The 25,138-nt window shown below is 39.4% G+C and overlaps 1 protein-coding gene across 3 annotated transcripts; it reads right to left on the reverse strand.

Moving 5' to 3' along the window:
* Positions 1 to 2,073: 2,073 nt before the first annotated feature.
* Positions 2,074 to 22,794, reverse strand: LOC105924329 (protein-serine O-palmitoleoyltransferase porcupine). 3 transcript variants are annotated; one of them, XM_036130301.1, is made up of 14 exons: positions 22,599 to 22,794; positions 20,983 to 21,086; positions 20,328 to 20,464; positions 18,108 to 18,300; positions 13,900 to 13,943; positions 11,514 to 11,695; positions 11,296 to 11,426; positions 8,472 to 8,597; positions 8,235 to 8,335; positions 7,931 to 8,007; positions 5,579 to 5,642; positions 5,192 to 5,277; positions 4,489 to 4,599; positions 2,074 to 2,234 (listed from the first exon to the last, which is right to left on the reverse strand). In XM_036130301.1, the coding sequence occupies exons 3-14, from the start codon at positions 20,461 to 20,463 to the stop codon at positions 2,133 to 2,135; spliced, it is 1,353 nt and encodes a 450-aa protein (XP_035986194.1). In that variant the 5' UTR covers position 20,464; positions 20,983 to 21,086; positions 22,599 to 22,794; the 3' UTR covers positions 2,074 to 2,132. The 3 variants fall into 3 exon arrangements, with proteins under 3 accessions (XP_035986194.1, XP_035986195.1, XP_035986193.1); XM_036130302.1 differs by having other exon boundaries at positions 20,914 to 21,086; XM_036130300.1 differs by lacking the exon at positions 20,983 to 21,086 and having other exon boundaries at positions 22,599 to 22,793.
* Between the last annotated feature and the right edge of the window lie 2,344 nt (positions 22,795 to 25,138).

Consider the following 25,138-nt stretch of genomic DNA (forward strand, 5'->3'; position numbering starts at 1 on the left):
AAAGGTCATCAAGATTTGATGTGGAATTTCAAAATGAAAGCCTCTCAAAATCTCTTTTATTAGCTTGTGTGATTCGATTTAATTTTGAAATTCAGATTAGTGACAAAATTTTGAGATTTTGATGGCCTCTGGTGAGAAGCATCTAGGGGTGTTTTACTATCACTCTGAAGTGAAAGCAGTAGCTGGAAGCAGACAGTTTTGTTTCAATATTGACAGCAACATAGATATTTTGAGAGGCTTTAATTTTGAAATTCCACATCAGATCTTGAAGACCCTTGGTGAGCAGCATCTAGGGATGTTCTACTATCCCCCTGAAGCGAAACAAAGAGTTTTTTAGCAGCACCTTAGGTAAAATTAACCAGATTTAGAGATTTTGAGCAGCTTTATTTTGGAAATCCACATCAGATCTTGATGACCTTTGGTGAGCAACATCTGGAGGTGTTCTTTTTGTCATCCTAAAGTGAAAGTATTCACTGGAAACAGTTTTTGTTTAATAGCCATGGAAACCTATGTAAAATAAATGGGTACTCTGAAAAAGGAACATCCAATTAACCACATGAGACAGTGACTAAAAAACAAAAATACATACATACATCATACAACCATATTCCTAGGAAGAAATTAAATATTTTTAGAACCGAGGTAAGAATGGTAACTGACTCCAGTTAATAAACGGTAAACATATCACTTTCATTTTGAAAGGTCCAAACCAGGGTTGCTATGCATTTCATGCTGTATGACTGGGATTCACAGGCTCAGGTGCTGAGTCTGTGACATCCAGAGGAAGAGAAGGTGAAGCGATAACATTTGCTTCTTTTCAACTGTTTTAGCAAAGGTATAGGCAATATTTAATTGTTTAAAAGGCCGCTTATTCATTTTAGCTGACTTCACAGGAGTCCCATTTAGCTTGTGAAAAAAGGCACCAGCCACTAAATAAACAAAGGTTATCTAACAAAAATAATTTAAATTTAGGATGTATATACATGCGCCCAACCGCACAGACACACACATATGTACCTACTAAGCGTTTGACAAAAAAGAACATTTATTTTATCCCAAAGGAGAGACAAAAATCAATAAAAGTCAAAAATCAAATTAGAAAAAAATATCAACTCAAATCCAAAGATATGCATAGTGCATGCAGCTGCAGGGGCCCCTGCGCAGACCCAGGAATGCTATGTTGCCAAACTCCGCCCCTTCAAAGAGTTCTTTTTCTTTTTTTCAACAGTTTTGGTTAAAAAAGTTGGTTTAATAAAGGGTTGAGATAGAATTAAGTGTTCTTTACCTAAAAATAGCTAGTTAAGCAACAGCATAAAATGACCAGGGGTCCACTGAAAATGTGTTTTGAATTTGCAGAAATACACCACTCCTGGTCAGAAACAACCAATCAGAGCCAGGAGGACTGTCTGGCTCTGAATGATAAATTCATTCTCTTTTGCTTTAGAACGTAACTTTTAAACTAATCATATTACTAATCTAGTTGGTAACTGTCACGCCCAAAATTTCCTATTATGGGACAATAAAAAGGTATTTATTTTTATTCTCCACAGATTGTTACCTGCAGGTCTTTGGAGCTCTGGTTATTTAGCCTTTGTTTCCAGCTCAACATAGGCTTAAGAAAAATCCTTGTTGTTATACAATCCACAGACAACAGAGCATCAGAAGAGACAACAGTAAATGGTGTGAACACTTTCCCAGAACACTGTTGTTGTTTTTGTTTTTTTACATGATCACAAAGGGTTACAAATATTTATAGAACATTCATGGACTAAATATTGCAGAAACTAACTGTAGTCATCGAAAACAATAAATATGTGGACAGTCATGGACCAGGACCGTTTAAAACTCACAGGAAGACAAAAGATTTGTAACTTTAGGTCTTTACTTACCATTTACGGTAAGTTACAGAAATGCATACACTGTTGGATCCAAACTGTGCATGTAATGTTCACTACAAAATCTCATTTTTATCGTTTAATTTAGTCCATCAGATGTACACATCACATGTCAACAGATTATCAAATATTCTAAAAAAAAAAAAAAAAAAAAAAAAAATCAAACTTTAAGAAAGCATTTGGTATAAAAAAATAGTTTTAATTTTGCACATTTCTTTTAAATCTGCCACAATAAGGTCACTGAATGAGACGATAGAAAATCCAGCAAGCAAAAATGATCCAGTGGCTCGCCCAGTTCAGTTCAGACCACCTCTGTATGGTGTGGATGGCAGCGTAACCCTTAAAACAGAAACAACAATTAGTCTGACTCAGGTCTCAGCCTTTTTCTGCTGTCTAGGTCAGAATTGTCAAACACACAGCCCAAAACTTACTACAAATCCACTATGTCTGGAAAAAAAAGTAAATATGTTTTTCCTGGTGTGGAGATCTCTCGTTGTTCACAAAGATATCTCAACTTTACTTAATGCATCTAAGTAAAACAACAATCATGCAATCAATGAAACAAATATAGCAAATTTAAAAATAATTAAAGCCGCAAGTGGTGATGAGCGGCCCTCGCAGCTCAGTGCTGCTGCAGCCAGTGTTGAGACCGCGAGAGCTGAGCATTTCTACAAGCTTCTGCAGAAATCAGCATTCGGCAGGTGCGAAAAATCAGCTCCACCAGGCTTAGATGTGCACCAGTGAAAAGTGTTGAAAATAGGGCCAAAGTCCGATGTTCTTTTACGAAGCTGTGGTCACTTCCTGTGTGGTGGCAAAGGATTGACGAAGACCTCCTGTCGCGTTTTGAAAATGTCATGTCAAATTATCTAATATTTTGCAAAGCTTGAAACATAAAAACACACTCACAGAAAGTTTGTTGCAGCTGCATCATTGTGTCCCAAAGGTATTCCAGTTTTGTCTTTTATGGCAAGAAGTTAGACTTTGAACCTTGGACACGCCCACATGCTTTCATGCAGCAAAAAGCTTTTGATAACTTTTGATTCCCAATGGCTGAAGACTATATTGAGTGATTTTGAAGCCTTTGAAGTCAAAAGCTCCAGGAGGAGTTCGCTCAGAAATGACGAGCCACTCGGATGACTCAGGTGTTTTACAATGGGACCCATTCAGAGTGGCTGATGCCTTGTGTTCTGGCTTCCTTCACTCCTCTCTCAAACCACCTGTTTTCCCTGTCCAGAATGTGTTCATTACTCTCTTGAAACAAGTATTCTTCATCCTTGAGATGTAAATGAATGGCTGAGTCTTGACCCAAAGAGTTTGCTCTTCTGTGTTAGCCCATTGGTAGCTGCTGTTTATAGATATAGAGGTCTCAACATTCCTTGCTGAACTGCACTACACGGCTCCACCGTGAACCTAGGTTTTTTTCATAGTTTGGACAGGGAGGTCAGAAGGATTAATAGAGTGAAAAAAACTCCTATATATATATATATATATATATATATATATATATATATATATATATATATATATATATATATATATATATATATATATATATATATATATATGTGTGTGTGTGTGTGTGTGTCTGAAAAAAATCGTGACTTGTTTTAGAAACTTTAAAGCATCTTTTTGAGGAGGATTTAGAAAAAAAGTGACAGGATTTGACCTAACTTTAGAGCTGGACAAAAAAGGGGCGTAGCCCTGCCCCTAGCGACCAAAGGGGTTAGAGACAGAGGAACTGAGAAAAAGACAGAAGGCAGAAATGAAGATGAGGTTCTCTTTGCGAGTGACGAGGATGGATAGGATCAGGAATGAGTACATCAGAAGGACAGCACATGTTTGATATGTTGGAGATTCCAGTCTGTACATGTCCAGTCTGTTGGAGAGAACCGACTGGACATGTACAGAGGAGGCATAGTGAGCACATCGGAAGAATGACGCTAAGGCTGTAACTGCTAGGCTGGAGGCCTCGAGGAAGAACAAATATGACATGAAGGTAATGGGGGTGAGAGAAGACGATGCAGAAGACAGGGTTAGATCGAAATACATGACTCTCTGTGACGACCCCTGAGAGGGAAAAGCCGAAAAATTAAAACAGAAAAAAATCTAAGAGTTTCAAAGATTGAACATTAATGCCCCCTTTTGGTCTTCTGGGAAAATAGCATCTACATGTGGAACTCTCTAACAAGAGTTGGGTGGAGTTCAGGAGAGATGGATGACATGAAAAAAGAAAAGCCCCTGTTATCTTACTACTCAGTATTTCTGAATTTAGAATATTAATGGCAATTTTGTTTGAAAAAGTTGACTTGTATTAGCAGCCAAAATATTTAAAATTGTTACATTTTAAATACGATCCCTAGCTACAAGTTCTTAACTTATGAAAACAAAAAAGTCAAGCCTTGGAAATAGTTGCCATGTAAGCTACCTGTCTAGCCTGGAAAACAAACTTGAAATGGAACTTAATAGTGAGGAGAAAACACATTGTACCAGGAGATTATTTTATATGGCAAGGATGCTAAATAAAATGAAGATAATCTAACTGTTACCTCTTTACACTATCAACACTTCATAGAAATGTACCAGAAATGTTTACCTCTTCTACTTCCTGTTCATCAGATCCAGGATCAAACATGGAGCCCAAGTAGGTAAGATGGAAGATGACAAGCAGGCTGAAAACTAGATTCAGCAACAGCACCCAAAGATTCTGCAGAGTAGAGAAAAAACTTAAAATAAGAATAATCCTTCTAAATCCAGAAGTACAAATCCAGTTATTTGGAGCCAGTGCTTGAAGTGGGCCAGGATCCAGCTGCCTTCAGTACTAGCACACAGGAACGTTTCATTTTCGCATCCCGTCACATTTTCCTGTGTGTTCCCACATAAACTGCAGGAAGCTTTCTCAACGTTTAAATAACGTGCCAAGGACATACCATGAAGACAGGTGCTGCTTCAGCAGCAGATGGTACTGACATTATAGTTTTCCTCATTCTTGTTCTTTGCATTGCATCTGAATGTACTGTAATATCTGTTAATAAAGGCACACTATGCTTCCCCTTGTGATAAATCTTTCTCTGTTGTACAACTTAACCTTAACTTTATGGGTGTTTTTATTTGTGTCTGTGTGTTGTGCGTGCATTCAGAGCCAATCGTCTCACCAAAATTCCATTATGGCTGCATAATGACAATAAAGATTCCTGATTCTTTAACTAAAATGTATGCATTATGTGGTTTGATATATACAATTGCTTTCTTTAGTTAATTTTGCAGTAATGCATAACATAATAAACCTAAGAAGGTACCTTCTTGTGTTGATGGCTGCAATCAGACGCACAGGGCCTGGACAGGATGCAGGCGCTAAGGATAAATGCAAGCCTCTTTCTCAGAACTGACAACAGGCAAAAATAAAATTTAATCATTATTAATCAACCAACTAAAGAAGAAATGGGATTTCATGTAGGCAAAACAAATGTGCCTAGTACAAATTTGCAATAAAAACAAACATATATATGAATCTTGCATTTAACACTAATTCAAATACTGAAATATCAAAAATGATGGTGATTATATTTCTTATTATAAATTACATTTATTTTTCAGCTAAACATACAATTTTCGTGTAACCGACATTTGTGAAGCTGACATGACATTAGCTATACTCCACCACAGAGGCAGAAATAATGGCATACCGTGTTCGACATATGTGATGAATCCCAGTGTGAGCAGAACAGCTGCCAGGTGGAAACTCAGGCCCTGAAGAAAGTCAACAGCACAAAAGCAGCTGAAACTATCCAGCAAATCCCTCAAGGTTCACATAGCATTCCTATAGTATAATTTCTTATTATACTTCTCTATTTTCAATTGACCACAAAAAAAGCTTAGCAACTGAAAATAGGCAGTTGACTTGTTAAAATAAGTAAATGAATAAGGAAACATAATAATGCAAGGTAATAGTAAAACATAATGAGGTGAATTTCCATTTCTTTCTGGTAATATTATTTCTCTTTGGAATTAATTGTGTTTTAGTTTATTGAACTGAATGAGAGCTATCCAGGATGTCCACCTTTTTTCACACCCAATAACAACTGGAGAAAGGCACCAGCCTTCCATGACCCTGCAAGGGTCAGCAGGTGTGTATGGATCTCAATTCTATTTACCTGTATAGAGCTGGACTAAACTGAACAAAACTGAATTTGTCTGACTTGTCTATCTGTCAGCCAAATGTCAACAGTAGAAGAAGAAAAAGGCGGAAGTGTCGATGCTCAATGTTAATGTGAGGCTCACTAGAAAAAAACGCGCTGCTTTGTAAATTCTAAGAGTTGTCCCTCTGTAGTTTGACTCCATGTCACACGTACCGCTGTCATGCTTCTCTCCTCTCCTATGTTTTCGTTTGAGAAGACGAAGAAGGATTTCCTTGTTTGCGAGTGCGCAGTGTGCGAGGTTGGGGGAAATCGGCTCGTAGACGCTCGTAACTGCGCTTCAACAGCAGGACGCGCTCACGATCACTCACGAGGGCCGACTGAATTTCAAACATGTTTGATTTTCATCCGACTGTCTGATACCTGATCGGGAGGTGGTCATGAGAGGCGAATTGCCCCTCGTTACCCTCCGTATACTACACGACGCAGGATCAAGCAGAAACTCGGCCCAATCCAGAAATTGTCGCAAGACTGAAGAATCGTCCCGAAAAGGTCAAAAACTCTTATATAGTGTAGGCCCGGCTTTAAGCATTCATGTTCTAGGTTCAAGAATAAATCTACTGTACTTCCTAGAGTAAAAATTGTGTTTTAGGTTCTACAGTCTCACAGACTAGTTATTCCTGTAGTTAGATATATTGACCTACTAAAACTAGGTGGGCCCCTAAAGTAATAAATATCCCAAGTAAAGGAATTACAATGAAGTCTTATTTGGGATCAAAGCACACACACACACACACACACATTTCAAACCTTTCTATAGCCTAACCCTAACCCTAAAGGCTGCAACATACTCTGCGAGACACCAGCAACCCAGAAAATGACCTAATTTGTTCTTGCAGCCCTTCTCTGGGAGTTCTCGCAGCTCGTTTTCAACAAAACAACTGGGCAGAAGTTTTTTTCTTGTAGGATGTCTGACTACTGTTCTGTGATTGGTCAGGATTTGAATGGGCATGTTTAGGTAACCTGACGAGCCAGATTAATTTCGTTCGGCTTAGCTCCGCCTAGCTTCACTCACATCCATCTGGGACCTCTTCCATAGAGAGTGATTTCTTCAACCAATTTTATTGTTCAGCCAATCACAATGCAGGGCTGTGTAGTGGAGAAGCGACCGTGAGACTGTTTTTATTCAGACAACAATGGCGGCTCGCATCGTGGAAGCAAGCGTTAACATTGATGCTGCTATTTCTTCCGTGTTGTCCAATCTATCTAAAATTGTTTCATTAAAAGAACATCAGAGAACGGCTCTGAAGGCTTTTGTTGGTGGAAATGATGTTTTCGCCCTTCTCCCGACTGGATTTGGCAAGTTTTGTTTTTTCCTGCGTCGCTCTCATCAGCGTTACGGGTTGGCTTCGGTGTGAGTGGTTGAAATAGCACGTCGATAAAGATGACAGACAAGTGGCTTATCCAATCATATGCAAGGATTTTTGATAAGGCCCAGCCTTCTGAAACGCCATTCCTATGGATCTGTCCCAGATGGATGAGTGGAGCTAGGCGGAGCGAAATTCATTTGGCTAGGGTCAGGTTAATGTTTAGGTTGGAAAAGCGGAAATGTCTCATGTATCTGTCGAACTAAACACTGTAGTCACCCTGTTAAACTCTGGTGGTTTAAGCAGTCGAACAAACTAAACCTAATTCCCACCTTAGTTCTAAAAAAGTGAGGACTAGCTCCGGATGGTCCTCAGTTTCCATAAATGTCCCCACTTTGCTGATATAATTTGAAAAATGGGTTCTCACTCAGTCATAAGTACACAAACACACACACACATCTCCATGTATGTAATAAGTTTGGCCAATCTCATACAAGAAACCTATGAACAAAGAAAGTGCCTAAATGTGACTAACATGCAGGAGGGCGCTGGCCGTGTATGTCACCAGGATTGCTGGGAACGTTCCCAGTTTCATGGCAGTTTTAAACACATCTGAGGAAAGAACAGAGAAAAGAACATGGTCAAACATGGATATCGCTCTTTTTGTGCCTTTCAAGAGATGCTGAAAAATCTAACTCTGTTTGAGGCAATGGAGATAGTACTACTAAACACTATAGCAGTATATAAAAATATTAAACATATGAAACATAGAATAATGCTGGGTCTGTGACTTGAACACCAGTGTTTAGTAATACTAAATACTGGAGGCTGAGACTCACAGGTTTTTAACCACTGGGACATTGGAATATTCCAGGAAATCACCACCAGCACCATGGAGCGAGGCATTTCCACACTTAGAGGTTTCACTATGCTCATATCCCTGTACATAATTATAAGGAGTACAAGGAAATACATGGTTACATTCTACATTTATTGGGTTCATCTTTTCACAAATACTCAAGCATAAACTAAATAAGTCCAATGTTACAACAGCAGCTAAGCCTTGCAGAAGTTACCATTTGACATTGTCTTTGTCTTCTGTGAAGCCTGCTCCAGCTAACATACTGGTGCCTTCACTCAGATGACCCACGAAGTAATTACTGAAGTGGAAGGACACAGCATTCTCATAAGCATGCAGCCACCTGCATAGCGTGAGAAAAACACTATGGTCAGCTACTGAAATGCAAACAGACCTCTTTTCTTTCAATTAAAAGAACAGAATCCTAAAATTTTAGAATCCAAAACAGGATGCTGTTTTCATGATGAGGACTTCATGATGAGGACTTTCCCGCCCCAAAAGATAAGCAACAAAGGACTTTTGTTTCCAGTACCGTTTGGGTTAGGCATGAACTCCTGTTGTGTTTTGGGCAGCTTTTGTGTAAAAGCGTTGACAATTACCCACTGTTATGATTAGAGTCAAGGAACATAAATTTTGTTAGTGGCTGGACTCTAATTTGTTTGGACCTGGGGTTTTCTGAGTGATCAAGCAGTTTAACTAGAATCAAAAATCTTAATTGTCACTATGTATGTCGACAACGACACAGTGATCAACTACCATTATCAAAATTATTAGCTTCATCTAAACCAGAGGTGTCTAAACCTTTGCGACCTATGGCGAAAGCAGTAATGCTCCACTTGTGAAAGTAAAATCTGTTGGGCTCTTTTTGGCATTAAGACAGCAAATCTTAATGCCACATTGCCAGACATAAAAAGAAATAGATAGATAAATAAATAACCCCACTGTTTCATCGATGCACACCTTCCCCTGCAGCTGCAGCGTCTCTTGTAGATTCTCTACAGGGCTTTTGCTCCTCCTAATTAATAATTCTGGGAAAGTTCCAGAATTATGCAGTGTGCAGTGGAATAATTTGAGCAGTTGAAAGTGTAATTTTTAATAGTTCTTCTCTGGTATACGTTACCAGTTTTAAAAAGGTTGGTGATCCCTGTTCTAATCCATCTATGGGATCCGAAGCACACAGACACATAGTTTACATTACTTAAGTTGTAGCGGCCGCGTTGCTCTCAATCAAACCTCCATGGTACTCCGATGTAAACAAGATGACAGACGAGCAATTTTCACGTTTCACAGTGAAATCTTCTTACAGCAGATGTTCAATAATGATTGATTATCCAAAATAACTGAAGTTGGCTGATACTACCCCACAATGTTTACAGCTATGGTAAGAAAAACTGTGTAGCTTTGGTCTCAGTGTTTACTTTTTCTTTTTTCTTCTTTCCGCTGGAAACTCCCCCTGAGCCACAAGGAAATTCAGCCTTATGTTAAAAAATAACAGCATTATATAGCTGAGTGCAGTAATTTTTCCAGAATTTAACTTTAGGCTCTGACTATAGATAACCAATTTGTCGTAAAATAAGACAAACTATGAGTCCATATTGTATCTTAAACGATATCTGGAGAACTTTGGCTCCTATACTACCAAATCTGACATCATCAACATTAATAGCTGTTGGCTAGTCAAATTTCACTATAAAATCGTATTGTTTAATGTCAGCTGTAAACGCCCCAAGTAGGGTTAGGACTTCAACTGAACAACTTGTTTCATTGCTGTTGCTGCTGCTGCTGCTGTTGCTATACTGCGAGGTGTTGCCGAAAGGTCTATTGGCTCTTGTCCAGACCAAACGTCTTTTCAGCGATAAAAAGGCATCCAGAGCCTCAATGCTCTGACGGCACGTCTGACAAAGTGGTTTCAGTTGGTAGGAGCTACTCTGTTCTTTTCCTTTGCCAGGCTCTTTGGAAAATTGCAGATAAAATCAAGACAGTGGCTTGGCTTTGTTTACTGAATAATACAATCTGTACCGTGTCTAAATTCACAAATAATTCAAAAGCGTTTGGAGTTTGGTGAGCTTCACCACCTACTGCAGGAGCTGCGTGCTGATGAGGGTCACTTTCAGTGCTATTTACGTCTCACCTGAGCCCAGTTTGACAACCTGCTTATCCGCATCGGTGCCTGCATCTCCAGCCAGGTGCCCTATTTCACATAGCAGAGTCTCTCTGATTGGGTGACGCCCCGCGTCCAGCTACAAAGGTTCAGAGTTTCCGACTCTTGCGTTGGCAGCTCTAAAGGCACTTAACGCACATAAAACCAAATTTGCAGCACGAAACCCGCTAAAAGCTTCAAAACGCACACAGCAGGACCTCTCAAAAAAAAAAAAACACGTCTACCATAGACTTTGCATGTAAATATGATGCCCTTGATGCTCAATAAAGCCTTTGGTATGAAAGCAGCATTACAGTAACTGTGTAAATTAATGGCATCTTGCTTTCTGATAGTTGCACGTTTTAACTAGTCAGCAATTAGCTAACATCGTCGTGCAACATTACTCAACTTACACAGTTTAGAAAATAACGATGCAAAAAAAACTGGCTGGTTTGCTGAACATGCTTCTGACACACACTGCACAGCACTATTCAGGGGGAGCACGTATCCCCCTCTGTGAACCACTGTCAGTGTCTAAACTCATGGTGTTTAAAAGCAGATCAGAAAAACATGTTTCAGGATGTTAACAATGGATTAAACAGTTGTAATGGCTGAAAAAAGTGTGAGGTACAGAGGACACAAATAAGGGAACCATGTTCCCACGTCCGTTACACCCATGCTTTATTGAATGATTTCATATTAAGTAGCTAAACAGTCAAACACTGGTAATATGGTTGACAATTTCCAACTTCCAATTCAGTCAGTGTGTTGAAGTCTTAATTATTTGAAATGCATCTTGAAATAAGAAAAAGATATTACACGGTGTTTTAGCAAAAACAGGGATTTTATTAGGGTATTGCTTTGGCAAAATCAATAGGATTTGAATAAAAGTCTTACTTACTTTTGTGTGACAGAGTTTCCATAGACTGGGATGAACAAAGGGAAAAGATATGGAGCGATGCAGGTAGACACCAGCAGACAGATCTGACTTTTTAGAAGACTAAGGAGGGAACTGTACAGCCACGAGTAGTTCTGGGGAACAAACCATCGGATCATCACCAAACCACATATGACAATCAATACCATAAACAGAGATGTAAAACAGATGTAAACACTCACCAGTTTTGGTGCATTAAGTGCATTTCTGTAACTGGACAAGCTGACCCATGGCCCAAAGACAACAGTACCCACAAAGAAAACATAGCCAAGGAACTCAGCGGGGGATGGCAGGTTAGTCACGACTCTTCTGTCATGCTCAAAGGCCAGCGAGATCACCTTCATGGCCACCACCATCTGTGAGCCTGACACAAAAACACATTTTCATACTTATTTCTTTCTCTTTAGAATTAACTGTAGAATTTTGCAATCAAGTAAAATGATAGTTGTGGGACAAACAAAGTTACCCGTACAAGACAATAACTTTTAGAGGGGGTTTCCTCTATGACTTTAATCTTTCTAACCGGTGCAGAGAATATTTTGGTCTTTGTTTCATTTCGTTGACTTTTTTGACCATTTGATGACTTAAGATCACCAGTTCAAAAGTGCTAAAGTCTGGAAAAAGCAACACCAATATTCTATTTTTTTTTTTAATAATCCATAGCAAAACAGAGTTACTGGTGTACTTGGATTATAACCCTGCTCATGAATCAGCTATAGCCAAAACATCAGACTTTGATAAACTGAAGGGCTCATGGTCAGTTTGATGAAAGCAACACATGAATGGTTTGTGACTGTAAAACAAGTCCATAATACCAGCCCTTCACCAACTTTGTGGTGAAGGGCTGAGGTGTTTGTTCTATTATGGTGGGTTTGGTTTTCAGAAACAGTAGCTTTATGCATCATTGGGAAAAATTCCCCACTTTAGTTTCATCTGTCTTTTTGGACATGTCTTTTATTCACATGCCATTTTGAAAAGTCTGGCAATTTTTAGAGAGAAGTTGCTTTTTCCTGGAAGTCCTTGCAAACAAGGGAAACAGTTGACACAGCTTTAACACCAACATTGAAAACGTCATTGGGCTAACAGTGATTAATTCATACTGACATAGCTGAGTTTTTTTTATGTCAAGCAGATGTCCATGAACAACCTTTGGTGGAAGCAGAAAAGCAGGTCACAGACACATTTTTCTAGAAGGAAAATGTCTGTGTCTGTTGCATATGTTGGACTTCACTTGATTGACTCCTCCCAGTATAATTTGTTAATCTTACATCTTTGTTGAATATTTTGGGGTATTTTGGGGTATATTGCATTCAGTCTTTTCCAACATGAACTGTCCAATCTGACATGCTAGATGATGGCAGCAGAGTAGGGCTGGGCAATATTTTGAGATTTATAGGAGATTTAAGCTACACTATATTGTTCTATATATTTATATCTTATGGTATATTTATATCTTATGATATAAATGTACCTTTATGTATTCCAGTAGGTTATTTTTCAACCATTTCTCATACTTATTTACAGCTGTTAGTTAAAATATTTGCCTGTGAGACATTAAGGAAAAGGCTTTTATTCAGAGATGCCTTTTATATTTACTTTTTGAAAAAAATAACATATCGAGATGGGCTCTTGTCTATCGGCATTCAGCCTAAAATTATTGAGATAACATTTTTGGTCCATATTGTCCAGCCCTACTGCAGAGTCTCAAAGAGAGCAGTTACTTCTGCTCCGTTTTCCCAAGAGTTCCCCTCGTCTTAATGCCTACAAGTCATGTCAGTGTAACAAGTGCAAAGGGATTTTTTTTTTCATAGCTCGTTCTAAGCTAATTGTTTTTTGTCAGTCCGGGGTTGATAATCTATTGACTGATTTTAAAGCTCATTAGAGAGCTAATTATTGTTATATGGAAAAATTGAGAATTCAAAATGTTATGATTGGTTAAACATACTCCCCTTGTCAATGATGCCATGTTGTGAATTCTACCAAACATTGTAGTAAAACTCTAATCATTAATCCTGCAAATAAAAGCATTAGGAAGTACAAATATTTAGGAGAATGAAGATAAAACATGTCAGATGAAACACTGTGCCGAGCGCAGCTGTAATGTAGTGGGTTCTGATTTGAGCCATTTTAGAATCAGATTTCAGTTTTGTGTGGAAGGATTAAGAATTGTCTAATTAGCTCAGCAGACACACATTAAAAAAACAATTTCAGTCTCGTGAACAGTATACACAGTTAAACTGAACTTAAAATACCTCTAATGATTTACATTTTTTATTGTTTTCTTGAAACCAAAGAGTTTGTTTCTAATAGGAAATGAGACAACTATATTTCAAAAGATAAAACAACGTAAAAAAAATCAACTTGGAAAAAACATTTATTTTTATTTGTGGGTTAATTTTAAAATATGTATTTTATTCTTATTATCTAATTTTATTTTAAGGTAAAATCAGATTCAGTACCGGACTCCTTAATATTAATATTACTTTCAGTCACAAGAAACATGTTGGTGAAATCAACAGATCACATTAAACCTTAATCTGCCAGGGGTTTGAACAATTTTGTTCTTACCTCGTATTTTATTCCAGGTTCCCATATCGATAAAATGCAACTCTCTGAAATAAATCAAGGAGACAATTCTTTCAATCTTTCACAGGAACAGACTATAGTTTATACAGTGACTTATTATACAGTAAATTTATTAATTTATTTTGTCTTTTTCCTACTTTGTTGCTTTCCAACCTGTGTTTAAATGTTTTTAAATCTTATTTTACATGATGGATCTGCACAAAATAGTCTAAGGCACCCTTTCCTACTACTGCAGGCAAATGTGGCCCAAATCTGAATTTATGGCGTGAAGTGACCAGGTCAGGCTTTTTAGAACAAGTGTGCATGCGCAGATCTGGTCCATATCTGATTTTTTTGTTTCAAATCTCATTTTAGCCATTTCCATTTGTTGTCCTGAATCCGACTTGTATCTGATCTTTCTGAATTTGAGTCCAGCAGAACAACCAAGGGAGATTGAATGAGACTTCGACGCCACTTTCCATCAACATTTGTCACAACTTTGTGCAGGCAGAAAGTGATAGCAATTGGCAAGATTGACAGCAGCTGCAACAGTACTGCATACAGACGACTTTGCAATGCCGAAGAGGTTACCAAGTGTGTCATAATCTGCCCCTGTTCCAATGCGACTCAATGGATTACAAGTGTCCAGCCTTAGTAGCTGAGAGGAAAGGCGCTGATATATACTTGAAAGTTGCCCTCAAAATCGTAAAGTTCTGTTTGAACTCCGTCTCTGTGAAGTTGACCTCCCTGCCCCTCCAATCCCTGCATCCAAACAGACCTCTGTGCTAAACCGGGGGCCAACGCTCCATAAAATTTCAGAATACAGAGTTTCGATCTCTGTTTATTACCTAGTTTTCCTTCATCCTGTTTGCTTAACCAGGCGAATTTAAACCTTTGGTCTCAAACTCAAATCCTCGAGGAAAGGTGTCCTGGAACGTTACCTCGGAGTTCCACCGAATGCGGAAGCGTCGCAGGAGCGTTAAAGGGGCAGCAGTGCTGTGCCAGGCACCATTTCCACCAGGAGTGATTGAGAGCGCAGCGACGGTGCACGGTTGGACTCGAATCACCTGAGGATTGACTCATCGCGCGATAGTAGTGTACTTGTAGGCTTTGAATAAAACTAAATTCCTCATCCATGGGGTCCAGTATTAAATGAGATAGGCTGGTGGTTTGGTGCCGGAGCCAATGACATATTGACGTTTCACAGTAAAATGTGATCCAAACGCTGCACATGTCATTTTTAACCTCGACTGGGTCCACTTTGCTTTTCATCAACTGACTCCCTACCTGAACAATCCGCTCTGCTCTAGATTGACGTGGAGTCGGCGTGGCAAAAATAGAACAGCTGAGTGTTTTAGAGAAGTGGCGAGCGTCAGCGGAACTCCGGGGTTAAGATGAGTCCCTTACCACATGCCTGAATCAGACGACTAAACTACCTTACTAGCATGACGGCAAGCTCTGGCAATGAGCTCATATTGGGGTCAGGTGTGTTAAAGCAGAGACCTCTAAAAGTTGCAGAACATCGGCCCTCGAGGACTGAAGTTTCAGACCACTAAGATAAGAGATAAGATAAGATAGACTATATTAATATTCACAGTGGAGAAAATCACGTGTCACATCGCCTCAATAACAAAAAAAGGTGTCAAAAGGAGGAAAAAGTGCATGAGGTATATACAGTGTGTCCACATATACACAGTGGATCGAGAAAAAAAAAAAAGAAAGAAAGCAGAGATTTAAGAAGACTTATGTACATTTAAGGTGACTTATATACATATGGATTGATGATGTACATTAAAGTTGTACCAGGTAAAGAACAACAGTGAGGTAGTGAGATAATTACAACAGCTGTTAGTTTAAACATCAGTCACCGTCTCTGCTGTGGGGCAGGAAATGCAAATGTTTGGAGCTAATCTCTGTACAGGCCATTTACTTAATGATCCTGGATTACCCACCTATGGGTGTATGCAAAGCTTTTAAATTAATGTCAATGACCTCATCAAATACAAATAAAAATCTTATTTTAGGGGGAAAAGATGGAATCGCGCATCAAGACCGGCAGTGTGAATGTAGCCTAAGTTGGTGAAATGAAATTAGAAAAGTATATTAAAAAATATATAAAACTTTAAATTGGCATGTACGTATGTATCCAACCACTTTGCTGTGAGGCCCCTAAACAATTCAGGTGCAACCATTTAGCTTCAAAGGGAATTGAAGTGCCCCTGAGTTCAATCTACGTGTCACATGACCTGTCAGCATAAACACAGCTTTTCTGAAAGGCCACCGAGGCTGCAGCACTGCTACCCAACAGGTATATTGTTGCACAGGCTCTGACTTAGCCATTAATTGTTTACACTGTACCCAGATGCTAAGGTAACTTGCTCACTCCTTTTCTGGGATGCTGCTGGACTATGATACACAGTGCCTATTGTATAGGTTTTGTACATTATGGAAATTGTGCATATGGAAATATGGCATATTATATTATTGTGAAATTTGTCTATAGGCTGGAGTTATTTTTTCACTATCAAATAACTGTTTTTCCTTTGGTCAATTTATTTATTTACCCTTATCTTCTACTTTTGGTGTTTTCTTTAGAGCTTACTTTAGATTAGACAGTTTACTTTTCTTTCCTTGTATTCTTTTTTCTTTTTTCATCACTAATAATTGTTGATGTTTGCCATTGTCAAGCCTGAATTTCCCCATTGTGGGACATTAAAGGAATTCTTATCTTATCACACAACAAAGACCAAGGAGCTCTCCAAACAAGTCCAGAAGAAAGTTGTTGAGAAGTACAAGTCAGGTTTAGGTTATACAAAAAGCATCCAGATCTTGGAGGTTTCTCCAGAGCACCATCAGATCCATCATCTTCAAATGGGAAGCACATGCAGGGTTTCCCCAACTGTATTATAAATCCGGTGGGCCGCCAGACTTTACTCAACCCCCACCAGGCTAAGCAATGTTTGTCTAATTTAAATGTTTTTTTATACACCAGTAACAGAGACCCCAAAAGTTGGTATATAGTAGGGGTGCCACAGTGGCCAATATGTGGTGTTAAAAACTAAAAAGGCAGGCTTTGAGTTTGTCATAAGGTATGTGGGCAACTCCCTAATTGTTTGGAGTAAGAGGCTCTGGTTAGATGAGACTAAAATGCAACTTTTGGCCACCAAGGAAAACACTGTCTGGTGTGAGGCAAACACATCCCATCATCTCAAGAACACCCCCACAGCAACATGGTGGTGGCAGCATCATGGTGTGCTTTTCCAGAAGGAGCGACAGGGAACCTGGTCCAAGTCAAGGGAAAGATGGATGGATGGGATATGCTTGACTCAAAGCTGTATAAGTCTCCCTAAGGTTTGAGAATGGGATGGTGGTTCACCTTCCAGCAGAAGAATGACCCAACGCATACTGCTATAGCAGCACTGGAGTGGTTTAAAGGGAAACATTTATATGTGTTGGAATGACCTAGTCAAAGTCCACACCTCAATCCAATTGAAAATCTGTGGTTAAACTTGAAGATCTCTGTTCACACGTGAAAACCATCCAGCATGAAGAAGCCGGAGCAGTTTAGCTTCGAGGAATTGACAGAAATCCCAGAGGCCAGATGTGGGGAGCTGATAGAGACCAATCCAACGGAAATACTACGGAAGGTGGGTCTACAAAATACTGACCTTAAGGGAGGTGAACGCTTATGCACGCTGAAGTTTACTGTTATTTTGTCAAGGCAAAGCAAGTTTATTTATAAAGCACTTTTCAGTAATAAGACAATTCAAAGTGGTGTTGCCCTAATTGTTATTTAAGTCACAATTTTAAAAAATCCATCTTTAAAGTTGTAGGCATGTTTTATAAACGAAATGGTGCAAACTCTGAAACAATCTATTTTAATTCCAGGTTGGGAGGCAGCAAAACACAACCATCATTATTTCTATTCACCATGACATGGCTTTTAGCCCATGGTCCATGCCTTCCTAAATCCAACCTGAAGCAAATAAATTAATTTTGGGTCTAAAGCTTGTAATATCGAGTGAAGGAATAGGCAAAATCCTGCATCATACACAAGGTTAAATAAGTTCCCTCTGGGATCATTAAAGTATTTCTGATTCTGAAGGTTAAACAGCATGCTATTATTTCTCTACGTACCACTGTAGATACCAGTGTGAGCAGAGGGAGCAGTGTTGGAACCAAAACACTATAAACTGTCACCGTTCTCTCACCCAATGAGCAGGTAGACAAGGATAACAGCTGAGAGGAAGAGGCCTTTGCTGCTGGAGTGTCTGCAGAGCAGGAGACTCAGGTAACAGATAAGGCTGAGCAGCAGCACCCACAGCATGTGGAGCTCCAAGAAAAGGAACAGGCCATACATCCCAGTCAACATGGACATGACGTGCTTCACAGTCGATGAAACTCCTGGGGAACAGAAAGAGCAAAGCACGGAAACAGAAGGACATGTTTAGTCAACTAACTCATCATTTGTCATCATGTAGCTTCTAGACCAGAGGTCACGGATTAGCGGACCACGGTCCGGATCCGGACCCAGCTGCTGGCTAATCCGGACCCAACCTGATTTAAAACATTTATATATTACTGCATGTCCAATGACAGTGTCTAACTCAGGGGTTAAAGTTCTCCGTCGCTGCGACGGATTTCCGTCATTTGGAAATTGAGCGCAAAAAGCCCCGTCTAGACTTTTTTTTCAAGGTTTTACACTGAAGCTGCTCTCAACCAATTAAACCTGGCAGAGGCGGGACATTAGCCAATCAGAAAGAGAGTAGGGCGGGTCTTTGCAAAGCGGACATTGCCAGTGTGAGGTTTATCGGTGTTTAATCATTATAACCTTTGGAAGAGCGTCTCAAACTGACCACAGATGACATGAATGAAAGTAGCTGTGGTCAAAGGTTTTCTTTGGATCTATGAACAAGCAGGTCAGAAAGTTCAGGAGCTGACAACTTCCCTCGGTAAGCGTCAATCTGCTCCGGCATTTAATTAATGAATTATTTCCACCTGTTGCCACGTCGTCTGTCACCGTTTATTCCCTCGCTGATAAACGCGGCGACCAACCAGGGATCTCCCCGTGATTCGCTATTATGTTTCATTTAAAACACAAAGAAGAGCACCTGATGAGCAGCTGCGCTCCACACTAAATAAAATGAAAAGGATTTTGATGCTTACAGATTGTTAAGAAAACTACATTAAAAAGATAAAGCAAATAAACTGCAGCTACAACATGGACTGGAGAACGGGTTCTAACTGGGTGAGGCCAGAGAAAGGCGATTCTCAGAGAGTTTTTTTTATGAAGTTAAAGTGGAGTGCGGACACAGGGTTCATCCTGGACAGCTCTCCAGTCACTGGGCTAAAATATAACCATTTTATTAAACTTCAAAAAAGTTAAATCATGCCTTTTTATAAACTGTAATCATTAATTGGTGAACAATAACGGGCAAAGCAGAGACTGATTATTGTAATTGCAATCTGTGTCAAATTAAAATGTATTATGTCATGATAACGTTGATGACGTGTCCTGCATTTCCAAGGCTGTGTTTGGCCTTGTATGATCATAGGATTAATGTATATTGAATGTGACAGGCAGCCAGTGGAGTTAATGTACAGGTGTGAAGTAGATGATGTAATGATGCAAGCTGTTGTCTTTGTACTAGCTGCAGTTTATGGAGGGTTTCTGGAGGACAGGGAGGGAAGGGAGCAAAGGGAGCTGGGATTGTAAAACAGACTGTGGACCAGTTTGTCAACAGTGTGAAGGAAGAACTTGATGCTGCAGAGATGAAAGTTAACCAGATGATGATTTGGATGTGGAAAGTGATGGAGAGGCTGTCCAGGATGACGCAAAGGGTCTAAAGCTGAAAGGTGGCAGAGATACAGGAATTTTCAATGGATATTTTAAAAGTACCAGATTTGGTTGACTTTGCACAACAAGCAACTAATGCAGCATGATGTCCACGGCTCCGGGAAAATATGGGCTGCACGTGATGCAAATTAGCCAATGAGCTGTGTCAGTCAGGTTTGCTGCTGCTGGCTACTTTTTAGAAAAAAAAAGCAAAATCAAAAAGCACTTTGGATTTTAAAATAGAAAAACGTTCTATTTTTATGTTATTTTTTGTTTAAATAGTCAATGTATAAGGTGGATGCGTAAACATTTTATTTCAGTGTTAAATACTATGTGAAGTAACGGATTGTAATTAAAAATGTGTTCGGACCTTTACTGGTTGTTGATTTTTGTTATTCGGACCCCGCTGATTTTTAATTAGTGACCCCTGTTCTAGACATTACAGGAGCTGTGTGATAAAACGTCAAAGACAAGGAATCATAAAATGCAAAAGACACAAACGATTTGCAGATATTTTCCATGCATATGACTATAAACAAAATAAATCAAGGTAATAAATGTGGAACTTCAAAGGTTCCGGCTTGCTGATACTCACCCAGCCTGAAGCAGACTCTGCAGATGAGACAGAGTAGAAGCAGCCTCCATAGCTGCTGGACGCTCTGCTGTAAAGTAGCGATGCCACAGCTCTGAGCCAGCTCCTGCCATATCATCAGCCTGCTGGCAAGGTCCATCCTACACACACACACACTGAGTTATGTCAGAACTGAGCAGATTAATCCTAGACATCCTGAACATTTTTCATGGATACATTTTTAAAAATTTCCAGACTACATGTTGTGGGGCTCACAGTCTTTTTCAAGAAGTAAAGAAGTCTAGAAATACCAAAATATGACCATACCATTTGTTTTTTTCATACTATCCCAAACATAGTAAATGGTGTAATCAGACATAATGGACTTACGATTAATTGTTGAATAATGGTTAATTAGATTAGTTTGTTCAATCCGATTAATTGATAACGTCCACTTAGACGTGGTGCAATAAAATGTTAAAATATAAAGATGTGACTTTTAAAATTCAGCATATTGTGAAAAAAATAACCATTCATGTTATTGAAAGAGAAAAGTAGGGTTTTAAAGAAAATGGTAGTTAGCCGTTAGTTGATTGATAAGATCAGTCACCTTTAGATTAACTCATTCATTGATCACTTGAATCCCTAATTTCCATACTTTTCCAGAATGTGTATGAACCTTGTAATCCGGACTTTAGGGAAGCATCTCCATTCCAGAAAGCGAGAAGTTCATCCCCAAAATCGAAACTATCTGCTAACATTACATTGCCAGTGGCTGGTTTCCTGTAGAAAACCCTGAGGTTCAGGTTAGGGCTGCACAGTATATCACAGATGTATTATTATCACAATGTCACAATGTGATAGCTGAGAAGTATTTAGTTTTAGGTTCAGGTGAAGTAAGATGTCGTGAACTGTGAATTAGTTCAGCTGTGTTTTTTTTTTACAGTTGTTGGTACAGATAATTTTAAAGAATCTCTTTTTGCTGAACTAAGAGGTCTTGGCTGGGGATGTGGCTGTGTGTGAACGGGTTTGGAAGCATGTTGCGTCAATAATCAATTTCCAATCACATTGTAAACAAATCGTAAGCTGATCCCTAATTAGAACGTCTTAAAAGCCTAAAGCATATGCAGGAACAACACAAAGTCATATACCAGCTGGACTGATGGTAATACCCCACATCTTCATATATTTTTGAATGGGCCTCTTTTAGAAAATGCCGAACACCCAACCCTACAACTCCGGAAATAAAAAAGAATGATGCGTTACTAAACTAAACCTTTTTACTGAAGTTTTATTTATTAATATTTCTCGCTTGTAATGTCTTCATTATCAATCAATGTTCATTGAAGTTTTCTACATAGCATACAGGAGTATACAGGAGCATACAGGAAAAAAATAAGCAGATTTGCATTAACTTGCCAGGTTTTTGTACATATTTACAGATATATGTATACATAAAAAAACAGCAGCATCAGAGTTAGGGATTTTAAATGACTTTTTAACCTCAACAAGCTGATAAAGAAGCCTGGTTCTGTTCTCGGGGATGATTCGGAACCTTTAGAACCTCTTTTATTTCCAATCATTAGCTTCATTGGAAAAACTAACTAGCTTCCTTGGAAATAACTGGCCAATACAAACATGTGAAAGTTCATCAGATTTTTGAGAATGAGTTAAATTAAAACAGCAGAGGTTCATGTTGGTCCTGGCCCTCTCAGTGGCTGTTGGATTTACCCTCCAGGACCAGCTAATCTGTATTTCTGCCAAAATAAAGACATCAAGACACTTGATGAAAAATATTCACTCCTTGTGATATTTTAACAGAACCTCAATTCAAACATTCTGAACCATCAGTTTAAATAAAAGAGCTTTATTTAGTGGACTGTCAGCCTGGGAATATCTGCATGAATAGGAATGGCTGACTGTAGTGTGAGCTTTGGGTTCTTCTGGACTTGGTAGTGTTGTACGAGTACAGACCATTTAATATTTTGCCATTTAATTATTTGTTCTAAACTTTATTCTATTTCTTGCACAGATGGAAAAGTTTAGCGCAATCTCATTTCTTCTGATTCCTGAAAGAGTTGAAACTTTACATTAAAACAATACCCTCTTCATATAATGGGAAAGTTTTGCAAACACATATTCTAACTATGTTGCATTAGTTTTTATCTTTAGTAATTGTCATGTTTTGTTCCCTTAATATGTCAGATCTCTCTCTACTGTTGTTTTTCATTCCCGGGCTGTTGTTAGGAATGTCGCCATTGTTATAAATAAAGTTTGGAGGGGGGGAAGACGTACCTCTTTCTGGAAGGAGAACTCCAGAGTTTTCCCTAAACTCGGGGTAATTCAGGACCAGCAGAATAAAGCAGATGTTCCTGATGGTCTCGATGAAATCAAATAGATCAGATGTTTGCCTCAACTCAGACCTGCTCAGAGTTTTATTCAAAGCTGCTTTCTGCAGCATCCCGCTGGGTTAAAGCGGCACAGGACAAGTTCCAGACCAAGGCGAGATTTTTTTTCTTACCGGAAATAATGTGATTTCCAACACAGGAAAGACGTCACCTTTTAGGGTTGTTTCTTTTATCGTTTCAGCCAACCACCCGGCAGGCTGGGAGCCGGGAGGGGGGCTGACAGAATATAACCCGCCTGCTGGACGGTGCACCCTGGATCATACATCGCGCCCCATCTGTTTCGTTATCCCTGTAGAAAAGGTACGTCAAGGAAACCGCCATATTGTGAGTGTCAAGGTCGCCTAGGAGACGATACAAATGTAACGCGAAGGTTTGATAAGTGGTAATTGGGCTCAGTCTTAATGGAAGAAGAAGAGGCAGGATGAAACCTGCATGCTCGGCCATAGACATCATATACGTAGACGCGTCGTTGGGCGCAGGTTCGCACGTCAACGTCACCGCCATATTTATGTGGCAGAAAAAAGTTCTGTTGTAGTGAATGTGGATCAGAGAAGATACCTTATTCCTGTGCTGCATGGAAATGTATTCGGGCTGTTTTTACTACTTGTATCTGCCTTCTATAAACAAAGGCTGCACCATGTTGCAAAACTGGACAGACTAAAGCTGCAGAGTGGCAACACTAGGAACAAGCTGTGCAAGACCATTTGTTGCCCATTCATGTTTTTAGCTTGCATACCACAGACTATTGTATTTAGACATACTGTAGATGTGCATATATAGACATAGATTTTCAAGTATTATAAATAAGCCAAATAAATAGCTGTGTGATTATTTATATATATATATATATTATAATATATATATAATTATATATATATATAATATTATATATATATATATATACGCCCGCTGACAGGGGGGACAAACGGGTCAGTCGTCCCGGGCCCAGGACAGAGGGGGGGCCCAAACTGACGCTGACAAATGGTCAGAGTGTCAGTCAGTGCGCGCGCGACTGCGGCAGCTTTTACCAGTGTCGCAGACCTGAGTGAAGTTTGCCAAATGTAGCACAAACGGTTTGCACCAATTTCGTCTGATTTGAAGAGGGTGGGGGGCCAACTTCACTCAGGTGTCTCGCAGTCCTCACGGCACTCTGCTGCTCCCTCTCCCCTCTCCTACATGGCTCAGCGGTGCCAGCCAATCAGCACGCAGGCTCAGCATGGCCTGCCCACTCAGCTCTCACACAAACTCAACACACAAACAACCGCGCTGCCCGCTGCTGCTTAGAGACTCGGACAGAGAGAGAACACACAGCAGTGGAAAAACTTGAAGAGGGAAGAAGCACCGTTTGGCTTTATTTTAATACCGTAAATGAAATCAAGCTGTATGTTTTGTAAAAAGCCAGTTAAATTCAGTGGAAACACAAAATTTTTATATAGTACGTGAAAAACCATGAGCAAGAAAACATCGAGCCACAGAACCGGAGAGAGGAGACGAAACTTCTCTCATTGCCCCGACAGACCCACAGACTGACGTCACTGACTGAGGCGTTTCAGTCCTCCAGAGAACATCCAGGTAGATCAGAGTGGTCATCTTCAGCAGCAGTTCATGTTAACTTTTAAAGTAGATATTATCTATCATATGTTACTGAAGCCCACACAGAAAAGTAATTAAGACATGAAAGAACCCAGTACATATATCCTATTAAAAAGTGTTAAATTCAATTGATTCAATTTTATTTATATAGCGCCAAATCATGAAACATGTCATCTCAAGGCACTTTACAAAGTCAATTCAATCATATTATACAGATTGGGTCCAGATTATACAGATTGGTAAAAATGTCCTATATAAGGAAACCAGTTGATTGCATCAAAGTCCCGAAGCAGCATTCACTCCTGGGGACTGTAGAGCCACAGGGAGAGTCGTCTGCATTGTACATGGCTTTGCTGCAATCCCTCATACTGAGCAAGCATGAAGCGACAGTGGGAAGAAAAACTCCCCATTAACGGGAAGGAAAATCTCCGGCAAACCGGTTGAACGTCATCTGCCTCGACCGACTGGGTTTTAAGAAGACAGAGCAGAGACCACACAAGAGAGACAAAAAGCACAGAGCCACATTGATCCAGTAATCTGTTCTACATTAGATGGTAGTAGCGGTGAGCCGTCTTCTCTGTAGATGTCACAGTTAACGAACGCCAGACCAGGTGTACCTACTATGAAGATAAAAGAGAGAAACAAAAGTTAAAGCAGAAATGACAACACATAATGCATAATTGAAGAACAGTAGAACTCTATAGAGGGGAAAAATTAGATCCTGATATCCTCCAGTAGCCTAAGCCTATAGCAGTAAAACTATAAAGGTAGCCTCAGAGTAACATGAGCCACTCTAGTTTTTATAAGTTTTTTGTCAAAAAGGACAGTTTTAAG

This window comes from Fundulus heteroclitus, unplaced genomic scaffold (genome assembly GCF_011125445.2).
Source record: "Fundulus heteroclitus isolate FHET01 unplaced genomic scaffold, MU-UCD_Fhet_4.1 scaffold_329, whole genome shotgun sequence".
Taxonomy (NCBI): Eukaryota; Metazoa; Chordata; class Actinopteri; order Cyprinodontiformes; family Fundulidae; genus Fundulus; species Fundulus heteroclitus.

Coding starts and splice junctions, on each gene's coding strand:
- LOC105924329 (XM_036130301.1), bottom strand. CDS start 20,463: ATGGACCTTGCCAGCAGGCTGATGATATGGCAGGAGCTGGCTCAGAGC. Junction 8,598..11,295: donor GGAAACTCTGTCACACAAAA/GTAAGTAAGACT, acceptor CACGCTATGCAG/GTGGCTGCATGCTTATGAGA. Junction 8,336..8,471: donor GACAAAGACAATGTCAAATG/GTAACTTCTGCA, acceptor AATTATGTACAG/GGATATGAGCATAGTGAAAC.